The sequence below is a fragment of the Vidua macroura genome, chromosome 5 (assembly GCF_024509145.1).
Source record: "Vidua macroura isolate BioBank_ID:100142 chromosome 5, ASM2450914v1, whole genome shotgun sequence".
Lineage (NCBI taxonomy): Eukaryota > Metazoa > Chordata > Aves > Passeriformes > Viduidae > Vidua > Vidua macroura.
In genome coordinates, this window is record NC_071575.1 from 71,931,816 (window position 1) to 71,956,175 (window position 24,360).

Here is a 24,360-nt window from a genome sequence, read left to right on the forward strand (position 1 = left end):
CCCATCAAATACTGAGGAGCGGGAGCCCAGGAGGTGGAAAACCTTTTAGGGGAAGTTTGGGAATTCATCCTCCTTTTGATGTGTGCCTTCAAACGGCTCCATCCTTTCGGGGGAGCGTCCCGATGGAGTCCAGCCTTTCCCAGGGTGTCCCTGCTCATTCCCAGCTCCTCCCTGCCTCCAGCCCGGAGCTCCGCGGGAATTTTTGCCTGGAAGCGGAGGATCCGAGGTTTCTCTGCGTCACAGGGTTGGTGACTCAGCCTCTCTGCGTGGACCCGGAGCGTTGGCAGTTCAATTCCAGCAACACTGTAATCCCAAATCCAAAGAGCCGGAGCCGTTTCCAGTATTCCCGCAGTAATTGCCTTTAAATTGCCATTTAAATTTTAATTTACTCCCATTTATTGTCCAGCCTTGACTTCCCTGGCACGACACCGGGATGGAAATCCGAGGGAACAAATTTCCATTTGGCTTCTTTGCATTTTCTTCTTTTTTTTTTTTTTTTTTTTCCTCTTTTAATTCCTCCTGTCCCATCTTTTCCCTGTCCTGGGAAAGCATCACCTCCATGACCTTATTCCCTTTCAGGCCGTGTCCAATCCCGATTTTAAGCCTTCCAATCCATATTCCAAAATCTCTCCAGCCCAGGATAAGCAGGAAACCACTTATGGAGAGATAAAACCCAGCTCTAAATCTTATTTATGTTGCCTGGACTAAGTAGGCCAGGCTTAGACCCAGTTTTCCAGCACATCCTGATGATTTTAAACATTCCAATCCATATTCCAAAATCTCTCCAGCCCAGGATAAGCAGGAAACCACTTACAGAGAAATAAAACCCGGCTCTAAATCTTATTTATGTTGCCTGGATTAAGTAGGCCAGGCTTAGACCCAGCTTTCCTTCAGCATATCCTTAAGTGAGCTTAACTTTTCCTAAAACCATCTGGGGTTCTCTCAGGACGAGAAGGATCTCATGGAAAGCAGGAAGGTGAGTTGGACAGGAAAACATGGAAAACCTGGCACTGGAGATATTTGGGATAATTAAGAGAAATATTAAAGCTGATTAGGAGAACTCTAATTAATGTCAGGGTTTTTAGTGCACCAAAAGAAGCTTTTTGACCCATTCCTGGTCTGATCCCAGCTCCCAGCTCCTTCAAAACTCCAGGCACTTGAAGGTATCCCGGATTTGTGGGATTTAACCATCACACAAATGGTTTATTACCCTCCAATCTGGCCCAACAAACAGAAATATTCCCATTTTCCCGGGGTTTTATGGCTTATTTACGTTCCCAGATGGAATTTCCTATTGATTGTGTCAATAAATAGTTACCAATAAAGAGATATCTGTGCCTGATAGTGCCTGGAATATGGAGGAGCATGGATTTTCCCTGATCCAGGGCGTCCCCAGTAGACAAATCTGATTTTTTTTTTTATCTTAATGAATTTGTTTCCTTCCAACAACCACAGCAAACAAATTCCAAGCAGAGAATTATTCCACTTGTTCAGCTCCTGATTTCCTCAAGCAGCCAATTCATTCTCCCCTGAGAGGGGCTCAAGTGGGGATAAATCCAATTTTTCCTTCACATCCAGCTGCTGGAAAATGCCATCAAAATTGGCCAGGATGGATGAGGAGACTGCAACAACCTTGGGAAAAAAAAATTAAATTTAAAAATAAAAAGAAAAGAGGATTTTTAGCAGCTTTATTTGCTACCACAACAACGGGAGACTCCATGAAATGAGCTCCCAGTGCTGGATGTGGCTCCAGAAGCCAAAAAAATTCCAAAATGGGATAAAAAACCTGCAGCCCCGTGGGTCACACATTCCCTAAATCCCTGTTCCCATTCCCAACCCCATCCAAATCTCCTTGCCTGGAATGACCCTTTTGCTGCCACAATTTCCCCAGCTGGAATTACGAATTCATCCCCTCCCAGGTTTCATTTGCCAGGGATTTACAATCCATGGAATTGGGGTGAGGGATGGGAGCTAAATCCCAACCTCAGGCCTTGGGGCTGTTCCTGGGGGAGCTTCTGCCCTTGGATTGAGGGATCCTACAGCTGGGATTCCATCCTGCACTGTCCTCATCCCTCTTCCCTGTGAAAAATGGGCTCTGGAATGAATTTTTCCCAATTTTCTGGCAGGGTGCAGCAGGACTCGATGGGAAGAACGGGATCAAGGGAGCCAAAGGTGACAGAGGCCTTCAGGGACAGAAGGGGAAGCCGGTGAGTGGCAGGAAGGGACACGGATTGTTTGGAAAAGGCTCTGCTCCTTCCCAGATCCCACATTCCTGGCCGCTCAATCCCACATTCCTGTCTGCTCCTTCCTGGATCCCACATTCCTGTCTGTGCTTTCCTGATCCCACATTCCTGTCTGCTCAATCCTACATTCCTGTCTGTGCCTTCCCAGATCTCACATTCCTGTCTATTCCTTCCTGGATCCCACATTCCTGTCTGTGCCTTCTCAGATCCCACATTCCTGCCTGCTTAATCCCACATTCCTCTCTGCTCCTTCCCAGATCTCACATTCCTGTTTGTGCTTTCCTGATCCCACATTCCTGTCTGCTCCTTCCTGGATCCCACATTCCTGTCTGTGCTTCCCAAATCCCACATTCCTGTCTGCTCCTTCCCAGATCCCACATTCCTGTCTATGCTTTCCTGATCCCACATCCCTGTCTGCTCCTTCCTGGATCCCACATTCCTATCTGTGCTTTCCTGATCCCACATTCCTGTCTGCTCAATCCCACATTCCTGTTTGTGCCTTCCCAGATCCCACATTCCTGTCTGCTCAATCCTACATTCCTCTCTGCTCCTTCCCAAATCCCACATTCCTCTCTGTTCCTTCCTGATCCCACATTCCTGTCTGTGCTTTCCAGATCCCACATTCCTGTCTGCTCCTTCCCAAATCCCACATTCCTGTCTGTGCTTTCCTGATCCCACATCCCTGTCTGCTCCTTCCTGGATCCCACATTCCTGTCTGTTCCTTCCCAAGTCCCACATTCCTGTCTGTGCCTTCCCAGATCCCACATTCCTCTCTGTGCTTCCCAAATCCCACATTCCTGTCTGTGCTTTCCTGATCCCACATTCCTGTCTGCTCCTTCCTAAATCCCACATTCCTGTCTGTGCTTTCCTGATCTCACATTCCTGTCTACTCAATCCCACATTCCTTTTTGTGCCTTCCCAGATCCCACATTCCTGTCTGCTTAATCCCACATTCCTGTCTGCTCCTTCCCAGATCTCACATTCCTGTTTGTGCTTTCCAAATCCCACATTCCTCTCTGCTCCTTCCTGGATCCCACATTTCCTGTCTGTGCTTCCCAAATCCCACATTCCTCCCTGCTCCTTCCCGGATCCCACATTCCTGTCTGTGCTTTCCTGATCCCACATCCCTGTCTGCTCCTTCCTGGATCCCACATTTCTGTGTGCTCCTTCCCAGATCCCACATTCCTGTCTGTGCTTCCCAAATCCCACATTCCTGTCTGTGCTTCCCAGATCCCACATTCCTTTCCCTTCCCACCCCCTTAAAGGCCTCAGGGTCTTTCCCAAATCCTGGAAAAGTCTCCAATGCACATCCTGGCCTGCTTTTCAGGAGTTGTCCTCCTCCAGTTCCCAGCATGTCCATATCCCAAAATTTCTTACTTATCCCGCGTTTCCCAGCCTGAGTTTCCCTCTGTTTCTTACCAATGCCCAAATTTCAATTCCCTTCACATCCCAAGTCCCTCTCGGCCTGATGGAGAGCAGGAAACCAAGGAATCTTCCACTAAATCCCTCATGGATTTCCTGGGATCAGCTCCCTCATGACAGGGAGGCTCCCAAAAAAACTTCCAGCACGTGGTTGGGATTTTGTCCCGTTATTCCTGAACATTCATCTCCTTTGTCCTTTTTTTTTCCCATGTAGGGAGGGAAAGGTGACCCTGGGACCACTGGTGACACCGGGCAGAAAGGGACAAAGGTAGGACATGGATGGGATCCTGGGAAATCTCCATCCTTGGAGATGCCCAAAATCCTTGGGAACGTGGTGGAACAGCTTTGGGTGGCACTGCTTGGATTGGGAGTTGGAGAAACGTTCTCCAGAGCTCCTTCCAACCTCAACCACTCCCTGATCCTGGGAAATAAAGGCTGGGACCAGCAGAGATGGGGAAGGAGCTTCCAGCACCCCCAGAATTCCTCCTCTGCCCTCATTCCCTGTGTTCTCCTTTATTCCCAGGGCTTGCGAGGGCTTCCAGGCCGGATCGGCGCTCCCGGAGCCAAAGGCGCCAAGGTGAGCCAAGCCCAGATTTCCACCCTGCTCCAGCTGCCCCATTCCCAAAATTGTTTCCCACTCATTCCCAGGAAAGCTTCATGCATGGAATCCTGAGGGAATCCACCCCATTTCTGTGGGAAAATCCCTCCTGGAAGGCCGACAAGGAGCAGGGAATCACGGATTGGGAAGCTTTAAGGCTTGTGGGGAATTTCAGGATAATCTGGGGTTAAAAACTAAACTAAACCCTGCCCAAATCCCTCCTGGTCCGTGGCTTAGCAACGGCCTGGGCTCAGATCTAAATTGGTGCCGGGCTCTTATCAGCACCATTAGTCCCTTATCAGTAAACAACGCTAATGAGCCTTAATGGGCTTTTTATGGAGGGTTTGGGGAGCTTGATAAGAGAAGCTGGAGCTGCTGGTGACAGAGGCAATGTTGTTGTCATTGTTGTGGTTACAATAAATTCTAAAATTAATATTGTTTTTATTATTGTCGTTACTAACATTTGGGTCCATCGGCCCTGCTCCATTTCGTAAGGGAATTTTTTTTATCTAGGGAATTCCCCACCTGCTTTCCTCCAGGCGAGCTTGGAGTTGGGATAATCCCCAGTTGTAAGGATTCCCAAAATTGTCTTGGTTAGATGAGTTAAATTAGTGTTAGTTTGTTAATTTGTCTCATTCGTTAATAGTTAAATTTTAGTGATCTGAAATTTCCAGGCTGAGGTGAGACTTTATCTCTGAGTGTCATCCCTGGATTATCCCTTTCCTTGCTTTTCCAGAGTTTTTCCCACTGTTCTGGGGGTTCTTTGTCCTCACAGCACCTCCACTGCTTTTCCATCCACAGGGAGAAGTTGGCAGTTCTGGAAAACCAGGAATTCCAGGATTGAATGGACAGCATGGACCAAAGGTGAGGCTCTGAACCATCACAGAATCATGGAATGGTTTGGGAAGGAACATTAAAGGTCATCCCTCAAGAGTTTTCCCAGAAGTTTTCCCAAATCCCCCTCTGGAAAACGCTAGTTTCTTCCAGAGGGCATAAATTGGGTTTTCCTGGATCTGTTCCCATAAATCAGCATGGATTGGGTGAGGATTCTTGGATATTGGGATTGGGATCTTTACTCACCTCCTCAGCTGAGTTCATCCATCCCAATCCTGATGCTCCACAGGCTCTTTTCCATTTTTATGGGAATTTTCCCCTCTCCTGGAATACCACCAGTGTGCAGACTGAGGTGACACTCAGTAAATAACCCTAATCCAAGCAAAAACCAGTTAATTCCCAAAATCCCAGCTTTTCCAAGCCCACGTTAGCCATGATTTTACCTTGGCTCCTTCCAGGGCGAACCAGGAGCCTCAGGGAACGACGGCGCCTCGGGAATTCCTGGGGAGAAAGGAGAAAAGGTTGGTGCTGAGCACGCTGCCATTTCCAAGGAATAAATCCCACATCCATCAGGTGGAGTTAACAAAATTTAACATTTTCCACATCACTGGTGCCCTTTCCAGAGGGGAAATGTCAACTGGCTGGAACGTTAGGGTTGGGAATGCAGTTGGAAAAGGGCAGGAGAGAGAGGTCTCCTGAAATTCCCCTCTGTCCATGGATGAAATCCCAGGAGGAGGCAGTTTAGTGTGAGGAGAAGCCATCCAGAGGGGCTGGGAGTCACTGGCAGAGTTATTCCACCACCATTCCCAGGGTAAATCCCTGGGATGCTCTGGGGTAGGAGAAGTGGATCAGGCTGTGGCATGGGAAATGGGAAAGGTCTCCAAGCTGATCCCAAGTTCTGTTCTCATCCCCTTGAGGAATTCCCACCTGGATCACTCCCCACCAACCTTCCTCCTCGGCATTCCTTAATTTCCTGCTTTATTCCTCAAAAAAAAACCACACCTAAATTTGTGCTCTGCCATCTGGGGGAAAAACTTGGGATTTCTGCTAAAACAGTAATTTTTTAAGGGGAAAAAAAAAAAAAAACCCAACAAAAAACAAATGAAATCTCAGGAGCCTCCATCAAATCTCTTGGCATTTCCCACCCTCAGACCCTTCCTGCGTTCCAGTCTCCAATGGATTTGGGATCTTAAAGGGTTTTATTGGTAACAAATCTGTTCCCCACTCCCTGATGGTCAAACACCTCCTGAAGTCTCTGGTTGGTGGTCTGGAGATCATTCCCAGGGAATTCTCATTCCCTTCCTCTCCTGGCCTTCTCCTCTCCCACAGACTTGTTTCCCACCACTGCTGGGTATTGGATTTTTCCTTCTGCTGGGTTTCATGGGAATTTTTCCTGTTCCAGCAGCTCTGGGAGAAAGCTCAGTGGTGAAGATGAAATTTATAGGTTTGGGATCTTCCTCTTTCCTCCTTTTTCCCAGGGTTACAAATGAAAGGGTTCCGTTTAGGTGAGCTGGGAATTTCGGAATTCTTGGGAATAGTTGGATGGAAAAATCCAAGTCACCAATCACCTTCTGGACTAGGAAAGGTGGAGAGCAAAGCTCCCACACCAAAGGAATGTGGGAGGTGTTCCCGTATTCCCAATTCTGTGGAAGTGTTTGGATGAGGTTTGGCTGCCCCATCCCTACAAGCCCTGTGATTCCCAGGGAGCCAAGGGAGTTCCTGGACTGGGAGGATTCAAGGGACAAGCGGGATGGCCTGGGAAGCCTGGAGGGGCCGGAGCAGCTGGACCTCGAGGGCCACAGGGCGAGCCAGGCCCACAGGTGAGCAGCAGGTCCTGAATCCCACAGATCCTGAATCCCACAGGAATCCCAGTAGATCCTGAATCCCACATGAATCTCACAGATCCCGAATCCCACAGATCCTGAATCCCACAGGAATCCCAGTAGGTCCTGAATCCCACAGATCCTGAATCCCACAGGAATCCCAGTAGGTCCTGAATCCCACAGATCCTGAATCCCACAGGAATCCCAGTAGGTCCTGAATCCCACAGGAATCTCACAGGTCCTGAATCTCACAGATCCTGAATCCCACAGATCCTGCATCCCACAGGAATCCCACAGGTCCAGAATCTCACAGATCCTGAATCCCACAGGAATCAAACAGGTCCTGAATCCCACAGGAATCGCACAGATCCTGAATCACACAGGAATCAAACAGATCCTGAATCCCAGTAGGTCCTGAATCCCACAGGAATCTCACAGATCCTGAATCACACAGGAATCCCACAGGTCCTGAATCCCACAGGAATCTCACAGATCCTGAATCCCACGGGAATCAAACAGGTCCTGGATCCCACAGGAATCCCACAGGAATCTCACAGATCCTGAATCCCACAGGAATCAAACAGGTCCTGAATCCCAGTGGGTCCTGAATCCCACAGGAATCCCATCAGGTCCTGATTCCTACAGGTCCCGAACCCCACAGGTTCTGAATCCCACAGAAGTCCCAGTGGGTCATCAATCCCACAGGAATCCCACAGGAATCCCAGCGGGTCCTGAATCCCACAGATCCCAAATCCCATAGGAATCCCAGCAGGCCCTGAACTCCACAGGAGTCCCAGCAGGTCCAGAATCCCACAGATCCTGAATCCCACAGGAATCCCACAGATCCTGGTTCCCACAGGAATCCCAGTAGGTCATGAATCCCACAGGAATCCCACAGGTCCTGAATCCCACAGATCCTGAATCCCACAGGAATCCCAAATCCCACAGGGATCCACTCCTGGACACCCTCGTGTCCCCATGTCCCCCCTGTCCCGAGCTCTCCCACATTCCCTCTTCCCGCAGGATCTTGATCCATGGATTCCATCTCCCGCTTCCTTTCCCTCCGGACATTTCCCCTCCCCTTTCCTCCCCTCCTTTCCCATCTCTTCAGGGGAAGATTTGACCTCTCCACGGAGAGATAATTCCAAGTGACCAGGGCACCAAGTGGTTAATTATCCCAGGATCAGAATGCCGGGGCTTGGGAAGGAGCCGGTGGCTCTCAACTCCAGAATTTAATGAATATTTTTGCATTCCAGCCACGCTGGGCACCTTTAGAAACGTAGGGGAAAAAAATCCTGGGAAATGAGATGTTAATTCCATCGATGAGCAGGATCACCCTGCCCTGGAAGTTTTCTTGAGACAGCTCTGAGAAATAAAGAACTTTCCAAAGTGAAAAAAGGCTGGAAATGAAAATTCCCTCCATGGTTTTGCTGGGAGAGTTTCAGGCTTGGATTAAAGAATACAAAAATTGCCTGGAAGATCCAAGAATCAAAGAAAAGCCGGCATAAAATAACCTGGAAAACCAAATTTTATCCGTAAGCCCTGCTTGATTCCTGACAACGACAGCAATAATTCGGATTTTGGAGGATGGAAGTTGGGACAATTCCCCATTTTCTGGGAAAATCTGAGTCAGTCTGGATCTCATTAGATCCACTCTCCTGGATCTCCAAGGTCTCCTTGTCCTACAGATCTTTGCAGGAATTCTGACATGGATGGTCACTAAAAAATCTCTATTCCACCTCATTCCAGCAGAATTTTCCTACTTTTTTTCCAAGCCGGTGTCCATTGACAACTTTTACACCACATCAGCTCCGTCAGGATCAAATATTGGCAGGATTTTGGCAGATTCCACATGAAAAATAATGTTTTGATTAATTAAGTTATTAAAAACCACAATATCGATATCTGGAATGGGAGATGTTGATCAGAACACGAGGCTGCTCTTCAGAAAGACAAAAAATGTGTGATCCCATGGAATTCCCAAAAAAAAAAGGGATTTAAGGCAAGAAGAGGGATGCAGAGCAGAAAGGAATAAACAAGGAACTCAACCCACATCCGGAAATTCCCAATAATTTTCTTTTTTATGGCACCAGATCTCCTTAATCAACTCCTTTATCAAAAAAATCAACTTTAAAACAACTCCCAGATCTTTCTCTTTTTTTTTTTTTTTTTCCCCAAAGACACTTGGATTTTCTCCTGGCTAATTTGCTTTTTGGAAGCTGAATTTTACCTGGAAAATACCTCTGGAAATCGGCATCTTCCTTAAAAATAAGAGCTTGAAGTCCCTGAATAAACATGCTGGAAGTGTGACAGGGATCTTTAAGAGGAATTTCGAAGGGTGGTTATTGGAGGAAGGTGGAAAAAGGTCCTTCCAGAGCAATAAAATATGGATTAAATCCTGCTCCAGCCCATGGAAACAAAATTATTCTTCCTTCTCTTGCTCCCCAGGCTGTGCCTTGCCATGAAAAATAAATCAAAGAAATCACAGGAGGGAGGAGGGAGCTGAAAGTACAAGATTCCCTCATGGATATTTAAAAAGGCTGGAATTTTTGATGTTATTAGCGAGCCCAGAAAAGCCTGTCTGGGATAATAAATGGCTTTTTTTTTTTGGACACTGATTAAAGAGAGGCTGTGAGGTGCCACTTTTTCCACCCACACCGCTCCTTGGCTTCTCCTGGAATTAAAGGAGAAACGCTGGGAATGGCTTGTGGGGTTGGGAGAGAGGGAAAAAAATTCCAGAGCAGATTCCCATCCCAGGCTGGGTTTTAGGGGGAAAATCCCAAAGAAATGTGGGATATCTCTGGAAGTGCTGACTGAACTCTCCTTTTCCTCTCCAGGGTCCACCAGGGAAAAGAGGGAGATCCCAGCTCTGCCTCCAGGGACCCCCGGGCATGGATGGGCCAAAAGGAGAAGCGGTCAGTACGGGAACGATCCAGTGGGGTTCCCAAAATTCCAAACTGGGGTTGGATGAACCTTGGATCTTCCAGGTTTCATTTCTCAGCTCTCCAGATTTCCCAACAAGAGCACAGCCATCGGAATCCCAAATTCCAGACATTGGACATGGGCAGTGCTGCCCAAATTCCTGTCTCCAGCTGGGGGGAAGATTCCTTTGGGATCAAACTTTGGATCAGCACATCCCCGAGGCAGAGCAGGAATGAACCAATAATCAGTGCAGGGTAATTAATGCACAATTAACGCTCAGCAGAGAATTCCAACCAGAGCTTCGGATTCCAACCCCAGCCTGTTTGGGGTCAGTCCCTACACCCTGCAAACCCCAGTGTCCCAAGGGATTTTAGGGTCAGGAGTGGCCCTGCTTTAACTCCATGTGCTGCTGGTGGATAATGTGATTTTTTCCTGGCACTGGAAGTGAGCACGGATTGAGAAAAATGATCCTCCCGGCTTTAATTGGGATCATCCTTCTTGTGCTCCTTGTCCTTTAATATTTTGAAGTACCCTTAATCCACAAATCCAGTTTCCAGCAGTTCTGAGCGGAAAATTTGTCAGGGTGTTTTTTTATCCCTTGTTGACAAAGCTCAACATCTCCTGGTTTTTCCATCTTTCCAGCACTGGAATTGCAGCTCCAGTTCCAAATCTTCTGCTTGAGCTGATTCCCAAAGATTCTGTGCAGGCCAGACCCTCTCCATGTATCCACCTCTTCCAGCTGGAAAACAAACCCGACTTGATCCATGGATTTCATCTCCCAGCTCGTTTCCCTCCAGAGATTTTCCATCCCCTTTCCTCCCCTCCTTTCCCATCTCTTCGGGGGAAGATTTGACCTCTCCACGGAGAGATAATTCCAAGTGATCAGGACATCAAGTGGTTAATTATCCCAGGATCAGGATGCCAAGGCTTGGGAACGGTGGCTCTCAGCTCCCGTTTTTAACGAATATTGTTGGGATGGAGCAGAGCTCCCAAAAAAATCTGGGACGATCTGATGGACACGTGGATGAGGCCGTTCCTGTCGGCCCACTGAGCCACTCGCAGATATCCCTAAAATTTATGGGAAAACACGTGAGGCTTTTAACCCACCTCCCTTCCGAGCTATCATCCCTAAAAGGAGCACTTATTCCCGGAGCATTTCATGGACAATCTCCGGAGATTTGGTAATGATGGAAGTGTTTTTCACAGGGGGAAAATGGTCCCGCCGGGCAGAAAGGAGCCAAGGGAGATCCGGGCCTTTCCGTGAGTGCTTTCTCTCAAGATCGTTTCCCATTTCGGGGGGAAAATGGAGAAAATTGGCCAAAACGGCCCTAAAGAGGCCGAGGGGAGGAGGGAAATGCTGAGAAACGGATCCGCTCCGAGAATATCTGGGAAATGAGGCTGTTGGTGTTAGCCAGGGACGGCAGAGCGGGGCGGGAGCAGAGCTGGGCTCTACCAAGCCAAGCCTAAAGCGCCAGGCCAGATTTTCCCTCCCCCATCTTTGCCATGACTCCCAGCTCCTGGTTGTCCGACAGGATCGGTGCTCCAAGGGCTGATCCAAGCCAAAGGAAAAGCAGGAGAGGGAAATTTGCCCCATTTTCAAAGCCTTTAGGGAAATGCTGCTGCCAAATCCTGAGGAAGAAGGAGGGGTTGAGCCACGTGGATCTGGACAAAATTCCTGTTGCAGCTCCCTCCACATCCCTTCATCCCAGATTTTGTGCCGCTTGACTGACACAAGGCAATATTTCCATTTTTCCCAGGGTGTGGATTAATTTTCCAAGCAGGATTAATTTTAGCAGGGGGGTTGTGGGAAAGGATCTCCTAAATCTGGGCTGCTGAAAATTCCAGCTCCCTACATGGGGAAAATGCCCCAAAATTTGGAATCCCAAGAAGGATAAGAAGTGATGACCCCAGGAAGCCCAGTAGGACATCGATTATCCCAGAGGGAAGATTCCCAATGGGATCAGTGGCTGTTAGCTGTCCCAGGGATGAAGGATGGGCTCCAAATCCATGAGATCGGAGGTCTCGTTCTGTGGGAAACGGCGTTGGCTGGGAAAGAGGCAGAGAAAGCAGGAGGAGGTGCAGCTCCAAATGATCAAATGTGGTTCCACAGCCCCATTCCCAAGGGACAATCCTGGAGGATAATTTGGATGCAGGTGGCTCCAAGGATTTTCAGAGCTCGGGGAAATTTGGGAGATCGTGGCTTCGGGGACAATGCCAGGAGGGTGGGGACATTCCTTGGAAAGCCAGCCCAGGTTTGAGGGGTGACGAGGTTTTTTAAAGACCCTTCCAGTTTGGGACACGGAATGGTTTGGGATGGAAGAGGCCTTAAAAATCATCCAATCCCGAGGCAGGGATTCCAACAGAGAGTTGGACTCGATGGTCTTTATTGATCCCTTCCAATTTGGGTCATGGAATGGTTTGGGATGGAAGGGACCTTAAAAATCATCCACTCCTTGGAAAGCCAGCCAAGGTTTGAGGGGTGACATGGGTTGGGCTCCCATTTCCCCAGAGGATGCAGGAAAACCAGGAATTTCCAAAGGGAATGGGCCACAAATCTTGAACCGAGCTCCCCGTCACACCAAATCTCCCCTCTCGTTGCACCCAAAACGAGGTGGCTCCACCTCGGTGGGACAATGCCAGGAGGGTGGGGACACTCCTTGGAAAGCCAGCCCAGGTTTGAGGGGTGGCAGGGGTCGGGGTGCCATTCCTCGTGGCCAGAGGAGCTGGCTGCAGGAAAACCAGGAATTCCCAGAGGGAATGAGGTGCAAATCTTGAACCGAGCTCCCCACGACAAATCTCCACTCGCTCTCGTTACACCCCAAACGAGGTGGCTCCACCTCGGTGGGACAAGCAGGGAGATGCTGCCGGGGTCGGAATTCATCCCTAAATTCCGTTTTTCCCACTCTGGCACAGGAGGAAGAGGTGAAGGAAGTGCTGAGGAGTGAAATGAGAGGGATTTGTGGTGAGTTGGCCCCGTGGCGACCCTGCCAGCAGCTAAATTGGAGCCATTTCCTTGCCGGCACGCGTCCAAATGTCACCGTTAGCAGCAGGTGGAGCTGGGGCCCCTCTCCAGGAGTGTGGAATTCCAGGCCCTGCAGATTCCTGACCTCCTGAAACTCTCCATTTTTATCCCTTAACCTCCCCCCTCTCTCTCTTCCCATTTGGTTTTGTCAGCAAATCTTTCCCCCATTTCCTCGTGGATTGGGAAGGTGCTGGGTCACTTGGAGCTCACTGAACTTTTTAATTCCCAGTTTTTTGTGGCATTCCTTGGCATACACAATTCTCCACTCCCACAGGGAATAACTGCCACCAGCACCACAGGAAAAAAAAAAAAAAAAAAAAAAAAAGCCAAAACCAAAAACACCAAACAAACAAACAAACAAAACCCACAAAAACCAAACAAAAAAAACCCACAAAAACAAAACCCAAAAAAAAAAAAAAAACCAAACCAACAACACCCACCAAAAAACACCAAAAAAAGGAAAAAAAAAAGAAAAATTTGGGGATGGTTTTATCCCAGAACCTCAGCATTGAAATTTTTTGGGGTCTTGCCTTCCTTGCCCTGAAGAAATCCATTTATTTGAGATCCAGCAGAACCTCCCTGCCCCATTCCCTGGGCTTTCCCTATGGATATGGAAGATTTTTAGGTTCACCACCACTGGAGTTGTTAGGAAGTGTTTGGATCCTTGAAAAGGGGATGAAAAATAATCCATAAAAATAATTATTTCCTTGAAAAATCTGATTTGTGTTGGGAAAAAAAGTAGCAAACTCTTGCCTGTCTCTTCTGTCTGCAGGTTGTGGAGGCGAGTTGGGAAGGATGTCCATGGAAAAGGGTAAGGCTGGGAATTCCTGCAGGAAATTATCTTCTCCTTGCCCCAAACCAGCCCGAAACTGCAAGTGAAAAGTTGTTTTTAGGAATAAATGGGTTTTTTTTCTGGGATTCAGTGCAGGAAATGTTGGATCAACACCAGCTTTTGGATCCTGGTTTGAGGGGGATGGGTCTTCCTGAGAGGAATCTGAGGGATCAGAGGGAATCCTGGAAGTCTCCTGTTTTCACCCTCTCCTCCAGGACATGATCAAATCCCTTCCTGACTCCCAGTTTTTAAAGCTGAACCCACAGAAATCCCAATCCCTGCCCACAAAATTCTGGGATTGCTCCACCATCCCAAACCATCCCCGGGATCAGCTCCAGGACTCGTGGAATCCTCAAATCCAATGGTCCACGGAGCCCGGAGCGCTGATCTGCCCTCCCCAAAGCATCGGATTCATCCTCAGTGACCCTCAATCCGCAGGTCTGGAGGTGGCTGAAGCCCACAGGAGGCTCCAAGGGTATTCCCAGCCTCGGGAATACACCGGGAATGGTGGAAACTGGGAAGAAAAACTTGGCACAACTCACGGCAAGACCGCGGTGCAGCCCTTCGTGGAGCCACCTCCACTCCTTGCAGGTGAGTTCAGCTTCCTCCTTCCCGTCTTTCCAACCATGGAATGCTCTGGATAAATCCGTGATAAATCCTCTTCCCTGGAATTGGGCAGGAATGAGGCAGGGATGGGATTCCCAGTGAGGGCTCCCACGCTCTTTGACACGACACGAGCCGATGCCCCTGGAAGGTGAGGAAAACCCAAATATTCCTGGGATCAGTGGTGATCCCAGCCTTCCAAAGGGTTCCTTTGAAAAAGCTGGGAGGAGGCAGCCATTTCCAGGCTGATTTTTTTCCCACTTTTCCCACCACATCCTTGGCAAGTTCCAGTAAAACTTCCAACCAGGCAGAAATGGCATCTCTGAGACCAAACACTCATCCCAGACTATTTCTGTCCAGGGCCTCGTGAAGGTTGTAATAAAGGATAAAACCACAGCTTAAAAACATGGAAAAACATGTTTTCCACGAGTTTTATCCTGATCTCCTCACCGGGGCTTGGATTTCCATCTGGATTTGTGGGAGAGAGGGAAAACAGGACAGGGGGAAATTGAGGGATTGTGGAGTAATTTGTGGCAGGATTCCTCCTACTTGGAGCTCAAAACCCAAAATTCAGGAGAGGATTAAAAAGGAGGGAGAGTTTGGGAGCATTTCTTGCAATCCAGCAGATGGAGGAGGAGGAAGAGGAAGGTTGGGTACAATGGATGGCACAGCCGGAGAAATAATTTAAAATAAATTAAAATAAAAAATAAATTTAAAAATTAAAAAATAAATAAATAAAATAAAATTTAAAAATCCCATTGCACTGAGCAAGACACCCCAATGTTGTCACCTTTACATCCCCCAAAATCAGCTGTAGTGTTGTCCTACAGTTTACAGGTGTGGGGGTTTATTATGGGATGCAAGTGTGATGTTCCTGGGGAATTTCTTCCAAATTAGGGGGATGGAGCAGTGGAATGGTTTGGCAGCCTGGGGGTTTGGGGCTTAATTAAACTTGATCAAGCACTACTAAATCCTCATAAAATCCTCTTTGTCACCCCAAAAATATCCTCTAGAGGAGGTCTCAATGCTCCAGATTCCAGTCTAAGAGGGAGCTGGACTCCATGATCCTTCCAACACCTTCCAGTTTGGGACATGGAATGGTTTGGGATGGAAGGACCTTAAAAATCCTCCAATTCCAGGCCAAGGGGTCCAACAGAGATTTGAATTCCAGGGTTTTTACAGGCCTTGTTCCAGTGTGGGACATGGAATGGTTTGGGATGGAAGGGACCTTAAAAATCCTCCAATTCCAGGCCAAGGGGTCCAACAGAGATTTGAATTCCAGGGTTTTTATAGCTCCCTTTCCAACTTGAGGCATGGAAAAGTTTGGGTTGGAAGGGGCCTTAAGGATCATCCAATTCCAAGCTCATATTCTATGATTCCATGATTCCCCAGGATGGAGAGCTTTGGGAAGAGCTTTGGGAAGGGTTTTAAGTCAAACCCGTGGATGATGGCCCCATCCAGGGGTAAGGAATGAACACATCCCAGAAATTCCAGCCAATCCTGGAACCAAAACCCCAACAATCCCCTCTCCCCTCCCGCCCCACTCCGGGCGCTCTCCCGACGTCTGTGCCAGACGTCAGAGTCTCCCATCTGGATCTAAACTCGATTTATCCCGCGGCAGCGCTCGGGATCAGATGGATGGGACATTCCAGGTGTTATCGAATCACGGCAGCAGCCAACAATCCCATTAAAAGCTGGGGCTGCGGCAGGAGGGCTCATAAATCCCTCTGCTAAGTGACGAGCGCGGAGCGGCTCCAAATGTTAACAGGATTCTGCAGCCGGAGCGTTATTGCCGCCAGATTCCAATCGCTCCCGGCTTTTCCGAGGCTCCCGAACTCCAGCCTGACATTTATCTCCGGCAAACAACCACCAACACTTCCATTTTCTCTGACGAACGCCCAGCCTCTCCCACGGAGTTGTTTAACACCATTAAGGGTTTTATTGCCGCCGGTTCCTCGCTGCCCGTGGCCGGTTGCTCCGTGACATTTATTAGGAGAACTCGTTAGCCACGGAGGGCTCCAAGGATCTTTATTTAAATGAGGGATAATTTGTTTGCGCGCCCTCATTCCGTGTGGTTTCCTTGGCTTTTTCTCCCCCCGCCAGCCCCGGCGCAGCAGACAACGGGAACCTCTCAGCGAGAAGGCGACAGCCAATTACCAGGTGAAAAGCTGGGAATGAAGTGGCATTTTGGGAAGTCACTTCCCAGGTGGGAAGGGCCGCTTGGCCTTGGGATCAAGGGATGCGGCACTGAAGGAGTTACACAAGGTTAAAACTCAGTTTGGGCTTGGCTTAAAGCAGCTGGGTTTGCCCCGGGGGTGTTGAGCTGGTGGTGAAGGAACTGGAGGGGGTTTTGATCCAGAAAAACGCACTGGGAGGATCCTCCTGGAATTCCCTGAATGCAAACATTCCTGTGAAAATGTCCCGCCCGCAATCCAGGGTTTAACCATCCCTTTGGAAAGGTCAGGGGCCACCATGGTGGGAGTCGCAGGGATGGGTGATGGAGCAACACGGAGCTCATCCCACGCTGGGAATCCACTGCTGGATGTTCCCCTTTGTCCCCTCTGGGAATCCACTTGGATTCCCTCCTTTATCCACTCCCACATATCCCCATTTTTCCTGGAGAATCCGCTCCTGGATGTCCCCATTTTCCCACTCTGGGAATCTACTCGGATCCCCTCCTTTGTCCGCTCTGGGATCCAACCCAGGGGTGTGTGTGGGGTGTTTTCCAGAAAAAATCCAACCCATGGACTGTTATGGGGATGTTTTCCAAAGTGTGGCCCTTTCCCACCTGAATCCAACCCCTGAGTGGTTGTGGGGTGTTTTCCCAAGTAAATCCAGCCCCTGGATGGTTGTGGGGTGTTTTCCCACCCGGATCCAACCCCTGGGGGTGTGTGGGGTGTTTTTCCACCCGGATCCAAACCCTGGGGGTGTGTGGGGTGTTTTCCCACATGGATCCAATCTGTGGGGTGGGTGTGGGGTGTTTTCCCACATGCATGCAGCCCATGGGAAATGTGGGGTGTTTTCCCACCCGGATCCAGCCCCTGGATGGTTGTGGGGGTGTTTTCCAGAGAGAATCCAATCCCTGGGGGATGTGGGGGTGTTTTCCCACACGGTTCCAACCCGTGGGGAATATGGGGTATTTTCCCACCTGGAGCCACCCCATGGGGAATGTGGGATTGGGCAGGAATGAGGCCCAGATCCAACCCATGAGGAATGTGGGGTGTTTTTCCGCCCTGGATCCAACCCATGAGGAATGTGGGGTGTTTTTCCACCCTTGATCCAACCCATGAGGAATGTGGGGTGTTTTTCCACCCTTGATCCAACCCATGAGGAATGTGGGGTGTTTTTCCACCCTGGATCCAACCCATGAGGAATGTGGGGTGTTTTTCCACCCTTGATCCAACCCATGAGGAATGTGGGGTGTTTTTCCACCCCGGATCCAACCCATGAAGAATGTGGGGTGTTTTTCCACCCCAGATCCAACCCATGAGGAATGTGGGGTGTTTTTCCACCCGGATCCAACTTATGGAGAATTTGGGGTGTTTTTCCACCCGAATCCAACCCATGGAGAATTTGGGGTGTTTTTCCACCCGGATCCAACCCATGGAGAATGTGGGGTGTTTTTCCACCCCGGATCCAAGCCATGAGGAATGTGGGGTGTTTTTCCACCCGGATCCAACCCATGAGGAATGTGGGGTGTTTCCCTGCAGCCCGGTGCCTGCAGCCCATGGATGAGGGCTCCTGCCAGCACCATTCCCTGCTCTGGTACTTCCACGGCCCCACCAGCTCCTGCCGGCCCTTCCTGTTCGGGGGCTGCCGAGGGAACAGCAACCGCTTCCCATCCCGGCGGGAATGCGAGCGCCGCTGCCAGAGCTCCCCAGGTGAGCCTGGGCCCTCCAAATTCCCTCTTCCTCCAGCCAGGAGCCAGGCCAGAGCGGGAAAACCCATCCAGGATTTCCCCACTCCCGCTTCCTTAAGGTGGAAGTGCCAGGAAGTTGCAGGGTTTTCTTCCCCTCCCGTTCCCAGATCGTTCCCAGCAGCTCCTGGACATCTCCCTTGGGTCAATTCCATGGGTGGGATGGGCATGGATGTGTGTGTGGATGCAGATCCAGATATTCTGGACGTCTTTTGTGCTTTCCAAGGACCGAAATTGTGCGGGAATTTGGGGATTTGTGCCCTCAGAACCCTGGAATGTTCCATCCAAGCACACTCTGGCCTCTCCAGCCTCCAGGCAGAACCTGAAGTCTGACCTAGACCAGTTTAGGACTGGATTAACACCCCGGGGTTGGGGTCTCGCCTCATCCAGGGGTTCAGTGGGAAAATCTCCTGGAAGCACAGCTTGGCTTCCATTGCCAGATCCAGGGGTTTTGGGATCAGTTTGTGTGGATTTTCCATCCTCTCCAGGTCATCCCAGGGAAAATGGGGCCTGGCAGGAATGCAAACCCTGCTCCAAGCAGGGCAGGAGCTGTGACTGATCCCAGCCTTCCAAGGAAAATACTCCTTTCTTGGAATTCCCTCTGCCTGGACACCTTTGGAAAAAAAATCCATGAATTCTTCACAATCCATTAAAAAAAAATCTCTGGTGGGATTCAGCTGCTCTGGGTTTGAGGGAAACTTAAAAAAGAGAGAGGAATTAAAGGCTCAGATCCATAATTTTGGGAATCACTCCAAGGGCTTGAAATCCAGGCCCAGCAGCACCAGGAAATGACTGAAACTCCTCCTGCCTGTTTTTTTTCCAGGGAATTTGCTTTAGGAGCCACTGGGAACTTCACAAAGCAGTTGAGGGTACCTCCAGCACTGTTTGTGGGAAGAAAAAAAAACACTGGGAATGGGATTAATCCCAATCCAAGACAGATCCCTGAGTCCTCCGTGTGCCAATTTTTCCTGGCTGATCCTAAACAGAGCCAGGATCCAGCCAGGATTGGGACATTTGCTTTTTGTGGATGTGGGATGGGACAATCCCATGGTGTCAGGGACCTCCCAAGCCGCTGTGAGCTTGGGAATTCCAAGGGGGAGCCCGAACTGCAGCCAACATTCCCATTGATTCCTCTTCTCTCTTTTTCCCCAAACCAGGCAGAGGGAGATGAGCGGCTCCAAGCGCTTCATTTAAATCCAACGGGATTGGGAGGAGTCGCTCTGACACCTCCGGGGTGGACAAGGAAAACAAACACCAAAGCGTTGGGAAAAAAGATGTCGGAAAACTGGAATTATGGACGTTATGGGATGAGGAGAGGGAAACCTCTGGCTGCTCGGGAAAAGGAGGATGGGAAGGGCAGAATTCCTGAGCCAAACCAGGTGGCACAAATTCCCGAATTTTATTTTTGTAAAATAAAAGTGTCTCAATGCTGTGGAGTTCTGGATCGTTCGCCTGGAAGAGGGAAACCTTGGGAATGGCAGAGAAAGGTGGGAAAATCTATTTTTCCAGCTGGAGCCCCATCCCTTTTGACCTGGCCCTAAATTCCCTGAGGCCTTCAGAATTCCCACCTCCTCCTCCTCCACTTGGGAATTCCCTGGGGCCTTCAGGAATTCCCTGTGGCCCTTAGGAATTCCCACCTTCTCCTCCACTCCTCCTTCCTTTAGGAATTCCCTGGGCAGGTTAAGAGGAGCAATCCAAAAATCTCCAAGAAAAAAATAGGGATCCAAGCCAGGCTTGTCCCTAAAAAATGCCACTTCCAATTCCTCGAGGAGCCTGGAGCTGCAACTTGTGAAAATCCAAGAAGAGGAGTGGAAATCCAGTAAGAGGGATTCCAAATCCCGGGATTTTGGTCCCATGGAGACACGGACACAGCTGAGAGGGGACAATCCCCTCCATGGGACAATCCCTGGGAAAGGTTACAGGATTTCCAGTGGGAAAACGGGGATTTATTAAAAATTTTCCGTGTAATTTGGTAAACCTGAGCTCAGATTTCCCAGGTTTCAGAGTTCCCAGATTTCAGATTTCCCAGGATTCGGGGTTGGTTCTTTGCTCCTGGTAGCACAGGTAGGAAAAGGATTCCCCTCACTCCCAAAATCCCAGGTACTGGGGAGGGAGGAGCAGAGATTTGGGGACTTTGCTTCTTTTTCCTCCTCCCCTAAAAAAAATGAAAAACGTGGAATTTTGTAAGCCTTGGCAAGGAGCCATTTCCAGAGTGACAATTCCAGCCTCTCTTCCTGAAATCCTGGTCTGTCCTGAGATGTCCTTGGGCAGGAAAAACATTCCAGAAAAATATTCCCTAGGAGAAGAAACAAAATGTTCCCGGTGGGAAAAGTGGTGTCACCTGGAAGGGAGGGATTGGGCTTTTCCACAGGGCTTGGGAACAAGTGGAATTCTGAGAAACATTCCCACATTTTCCCGTTTTCCTGGTTTCCCTGTGTGAATTTACCCAGGAATCCTGAAAGACGCGGATCTTGGGATGCTGCAGCCTCTGGCATTCAACATCCCAGGAAATATGGAATGAGTGGAATTCCAGCCCCAGGGAATTGAGACCATCCAGGGAAATAAAGGATTTGAAATAATCAGGAAATTATCTCATTCCCAAATTAAATGGGCAAAAAATGATCAGGGAAAGGGAGGCTTGGAGGAGCCACAGGTTCCCTGGCTGGAAAATAAAATCATGGAATGGTTTGGATTGTAGGGACTTGAAGGAATATCCAATTCCACCCCTGCCATGGACGGGGAATCTTCTGCTATTCCAGGCTGCTCCAGCCCCATGTCCAGCCTGGCCTTGGACATTCCAGGGATGCAGGGGCAGCCCCAGCTGCTCTGGCAATTCCAGCCCAGCCAGGAATTCCCAATTCCCAAAATCCCGCCCATCCCTGCCCTATCCCTGTTTAAAGCCATTCCCTGTGTCCTTTTGCTCCATATTAAAAATCCTCTTCCTTCCATTCCATTAAGGACAACAACCTATTCAATAATTAAGTGCTCATTAAGAACTCAACATGGAATTTTTCCCCAAAAGGCAAAAATCCAAAAATTTCCAAGGGCAAAAATCCCTCATCCCCCCCTGTGCATCCCTTGGGAGGCTCTTCCCAATTCCTTTGGATGCTCTGGGACCAGGAGGCCAAATCCTGCTCCAGCCTTTAGGATTTGGAGCCAAAAGTTGGGGGAAGTTGTCACCGAGGCGGAGGAGATGCCAAGCAGCAGAAATTCCATGAAAATCCTTTTTAGAGCTGGGAATCCACAGGGATGGAGGCAGCAGGAGGGGAGGAATGGATCTGTGGGATCTGGGAGACTGAGGAAATTCCCTTCCTGTGTTGTTATTCCCAGAAATTTTCGGCCAATCCCTTCATTCTCCCTTTCCAGCCCAGTGCCATCCCTAAAAATCAGACCTCGCCTCCCCGGCTTTGGAATTTCCCAGCAGCTTTTGGCTCCAAATCCCAAATCCAAGGCTGGAGAAGGATTTGGCCTCCTGGTCCCAGGAGCATCCAAAGGAGTTGGGAAGAGCCTCCCAAGGGAATGATTTGGCTCAAAACTCTCCACCAAAATCCACATTCCTGAGGGATCCGAGCGATTTAATCCCGGTTTGGAAGAGCTGGGAAGTGAAAACCACTATTTAGGCAGGCCTAAGGTCAAGCTCAGTGGATTAAACCCAGCTCAAATTCCCATCACAGCTCGGGGAAATTGAGAACTGGAATTTTTTTTAATCCCCCCTGGATTAATCAAATGTTCCCTAGGGATTTGCCATCCGGGCTTTGGCAGGGCCACAGCATTCCGGGAATGCAGCCCCGGCGCTTCCCTGGAAATGTCAGGGCAGCCTAATCGAGTTCCTTGAAATGATCTCAGGGCAGCAGTGCGGGGAGAGGCTTTAGGTTTTCTGGTGGCTTTGCAGGCTCCGAAGCAGAAAATTCCAGAACATGCTTCGGAGAAAGGCCTTGGGAAAAGCCGAGGTGAGCAGCGGAAATCCGGGATTTAACGCACGCCAAGCCAGCTCACAAACCCGCATGGAATTTGGAAATAAAGAGGGATTCTGGGTCGGGATTTGTGGCTCGGGGATGCGAATCCATGGATTTAGGAGCGTTCCCAGCCCCTTTCCAGGAGGGGATTCCTGGAATATCGGATATTGGAATACGGATTCCTGCATGCAGCCGGGGGATCTTGGAATCTCCCGGCCGCAGCCTCCGATGTCCGCGGCAGTTCCTAAGCAACCCCGACAAAGGAAAAGGGATGGAGAGGGAGGAGAGGCTGGGTCGGGATAATTTGGTAATTGGATAACGAGCCAGCCCTGAAATGGCCACGGCTGAGCCTCACCCAGCACCCTCTGGATGTGCCGGGAGATTGGATCGGATCCGTCGGGAAGGAGCCGACAAAACCCTGCCAGATGGAAAAGCAGCCCCGAAAATCCCTGGTGGTGTTCCCAGCTGGAATGGGGCTCATTAATTATGGATTTTTGCAGTGGGAGCAATTCAAGATGCCCTTAATGGAGGGCTGGATTTAATCCTGGAATCATGGAATGGTTCGGTGGGAAAGGATCCTAAAGCTCACCCCATGGCCAGGGACACCTGCCACGATCCCAAATTGTTCCAAGCTTTGTCCAGCCTGGCCTAAATCTTGGAAAAGCCTCCGTGACTCCCTCCAGCCTCTCCTGGGGCTTTTCCTGCCATCCACAATCCTTTTGGGGTGGACTCCTTATCCCTGTTCCCAAATCCCCATCCCCATCCCTGTTCCCAAATCCCCATCCCCATCCCTGTTCCCAGATCCTTATCCCTGTTCCCAAATCCCCATCCCTGTTCCCAAATCCCCATCCCTGTTCCCTGTTCCCAAATCCTTATCCCTGTTCCCAAATCCCCATCCCTGTTCCCAAATCCCCATCCCTGTTCCCTGTTCCCAAATCCTTATCCCTGTTCCCAAATCCCCATCCCTGTTCCCAAATCCCCATCCCTGTTCCCTGTTCCCAAACCCTTATCCCTGTTCCCAAATCCCCATCCCCATCCCTGTTCCCAAATCCTTATCCCTGTTCCCAAATCCTCATCCCTGTTCGGAGCAGGAACAGTCCCCCCTATCCCTGAATCCCCAGGGAATTCCCATCCCCATTCCAAGGGTAGAATTGCATCCCAACACTCTTGGGAAGGCAAAAAAAAAAAAATCCTTGGAAAATCCTGGAAAACCTTCAATGCCAAGCAGGAAAGGGAGAAAAATCAGGATGGGTTTGTCCCTGGAGATCCAAGGAGAAATCCCACCTTGGGCTGTTTGTCCTGCTCCGTCTGGCACCTGAAACCACCTGGAAAATCCCAAAAAAAAAAATCCTGGAAAGGCATCAAAACCCACCTGGAGGGAATGAAACATTCCCTGAACTTTTCCAGCCTTTTCCAGCTGCTGCAGCCTCGGCAGTGGGATCAGATCCCAGCTCTGGGTGCAGGAGAAAGCAGGAGCAGCTCCAAGATCCTTGGGATAAAAGTGGATTTTCCGTTGGGACGCAGAAAATCAGGGAAAATTCCCGGAGTGTGAGTGAGGATCCAGGCTCCCTTCACTAATTCCTGGATTTTCTGTCTGTGCTGCCCACGTGCCCAAGGAGGTGCAAAAATCCCTTTGGAAAAGGGGCAGGAGATGCAACAGAGGGAAAGAAATAAAAACATTCCAGGAAAATTTGGAGGATTTGGGATTATTTTTTCTCTTCCACCACTTTTTATCTCCTCTTCCTTTGGAGGGAAAGCAGCAAAATCCAAGTTTAATTCCAAGTTTAATTCCAAGTTTAATTCCAAGTTTAATTCCATGCCCAGGAGTTGCCACTGGATTGGATTTTTGGGTTTGGCCCGAGTGATTTTTGGGAATTTCCCAAAAAAGCCCCAAAGCCAGTTCGTGCCAAGGAGCTTTCCTGACATTCCATTGGCATCCAATGCTCCAGGCTTTAATTAATTGAATTAATTTTTAATTAATTGAACTAATTTATTTAAGTCCCAGGAAGATCAAACAGGGAGAGCTTTGTGGAAATCCAGGGATACAAATGCCCTCGGAAAAGGTGAAAAAAAGTGCAAAAAAAGCAAAATAATTATTCAAAATTTTGTATTCCCAGCTCTTCTCTTCCCATCGGATGGAGTTTTCCAACATTTGGGAAAACTTTACGGATTTGAGCTGTTGGAAGGAG

At 49.3% G+C, this 24,360-nt stretch overlaps 1 protein-coding gene across 1 annotated transcript in view; it reads left to right on the forward strand.

The window, feature by feature from the left end:
- LOC128808122 (collagen alpha-1(VII) chain-like) overlaps positions 1 to 19,651 on the forward strand; it is a 101,283-nt gene extending 81,632 nt beyond the window's left edge. The window contains exons 73-86 of the mRNA XM_053978950.1: positions 2,127 to 2,207; positions 3,880 to 3,933; positions 4,189 to 4,242; positions 5,065 to 5,127; positions 5,556 to 5,618; positions 6,801 to 6,917; positions 9,758 to 9,835; positions 11,049 to 11,102; positions 12,756 to 12,804; positions 13,637 to 13,675; positions 14,135 to 14,287; positions 16,403 to 16,459; positions 18,010 to 18,180; positions 19,373 to 19,651. Coding sequence (XP_053834925.1) covers positions 2,127 to 2,207; positions 3,880 to 3,933; positions 4,189 to 4,242; positions 5,065 to 5,127; positions 5,556 to 5,618; positions 6,801 to 6,917; positions 9,758 to 9,835; positions 11,049 to 11,102; positions 12,756 to 12,804; positions 13,637 to 13,675; positions 14,135 to 14,287; positions 16,403 to 16,459; positions 18,010 to 18,180; positions 19,373 to 19,386 — 1,047 coding nt within the window. The 3' untranslated portion in view covers positions 19,387 to 19,651. The remainder of the gene's footprint in view (positions 1 to 2,126; positions 2,208 to 3,879; positions 3,934 to 4,188; positions 4,243 to 5,064; positions 5,128 to 5,555; positions 5,619 to 6,800; positions 6,918 to 9,757; positions 9,836 to 11,048; positions 11,103 to 12,755; positions 12,805 to 13,636; positions 13,676 to 14,134; positions 14,288 to 16,402; positions 16,460 to 18,009; positions 18,181 to 19,372) is intronic.
- Positions 19,652 to 24,360: the final 4,709 nt, after the last annotated feature.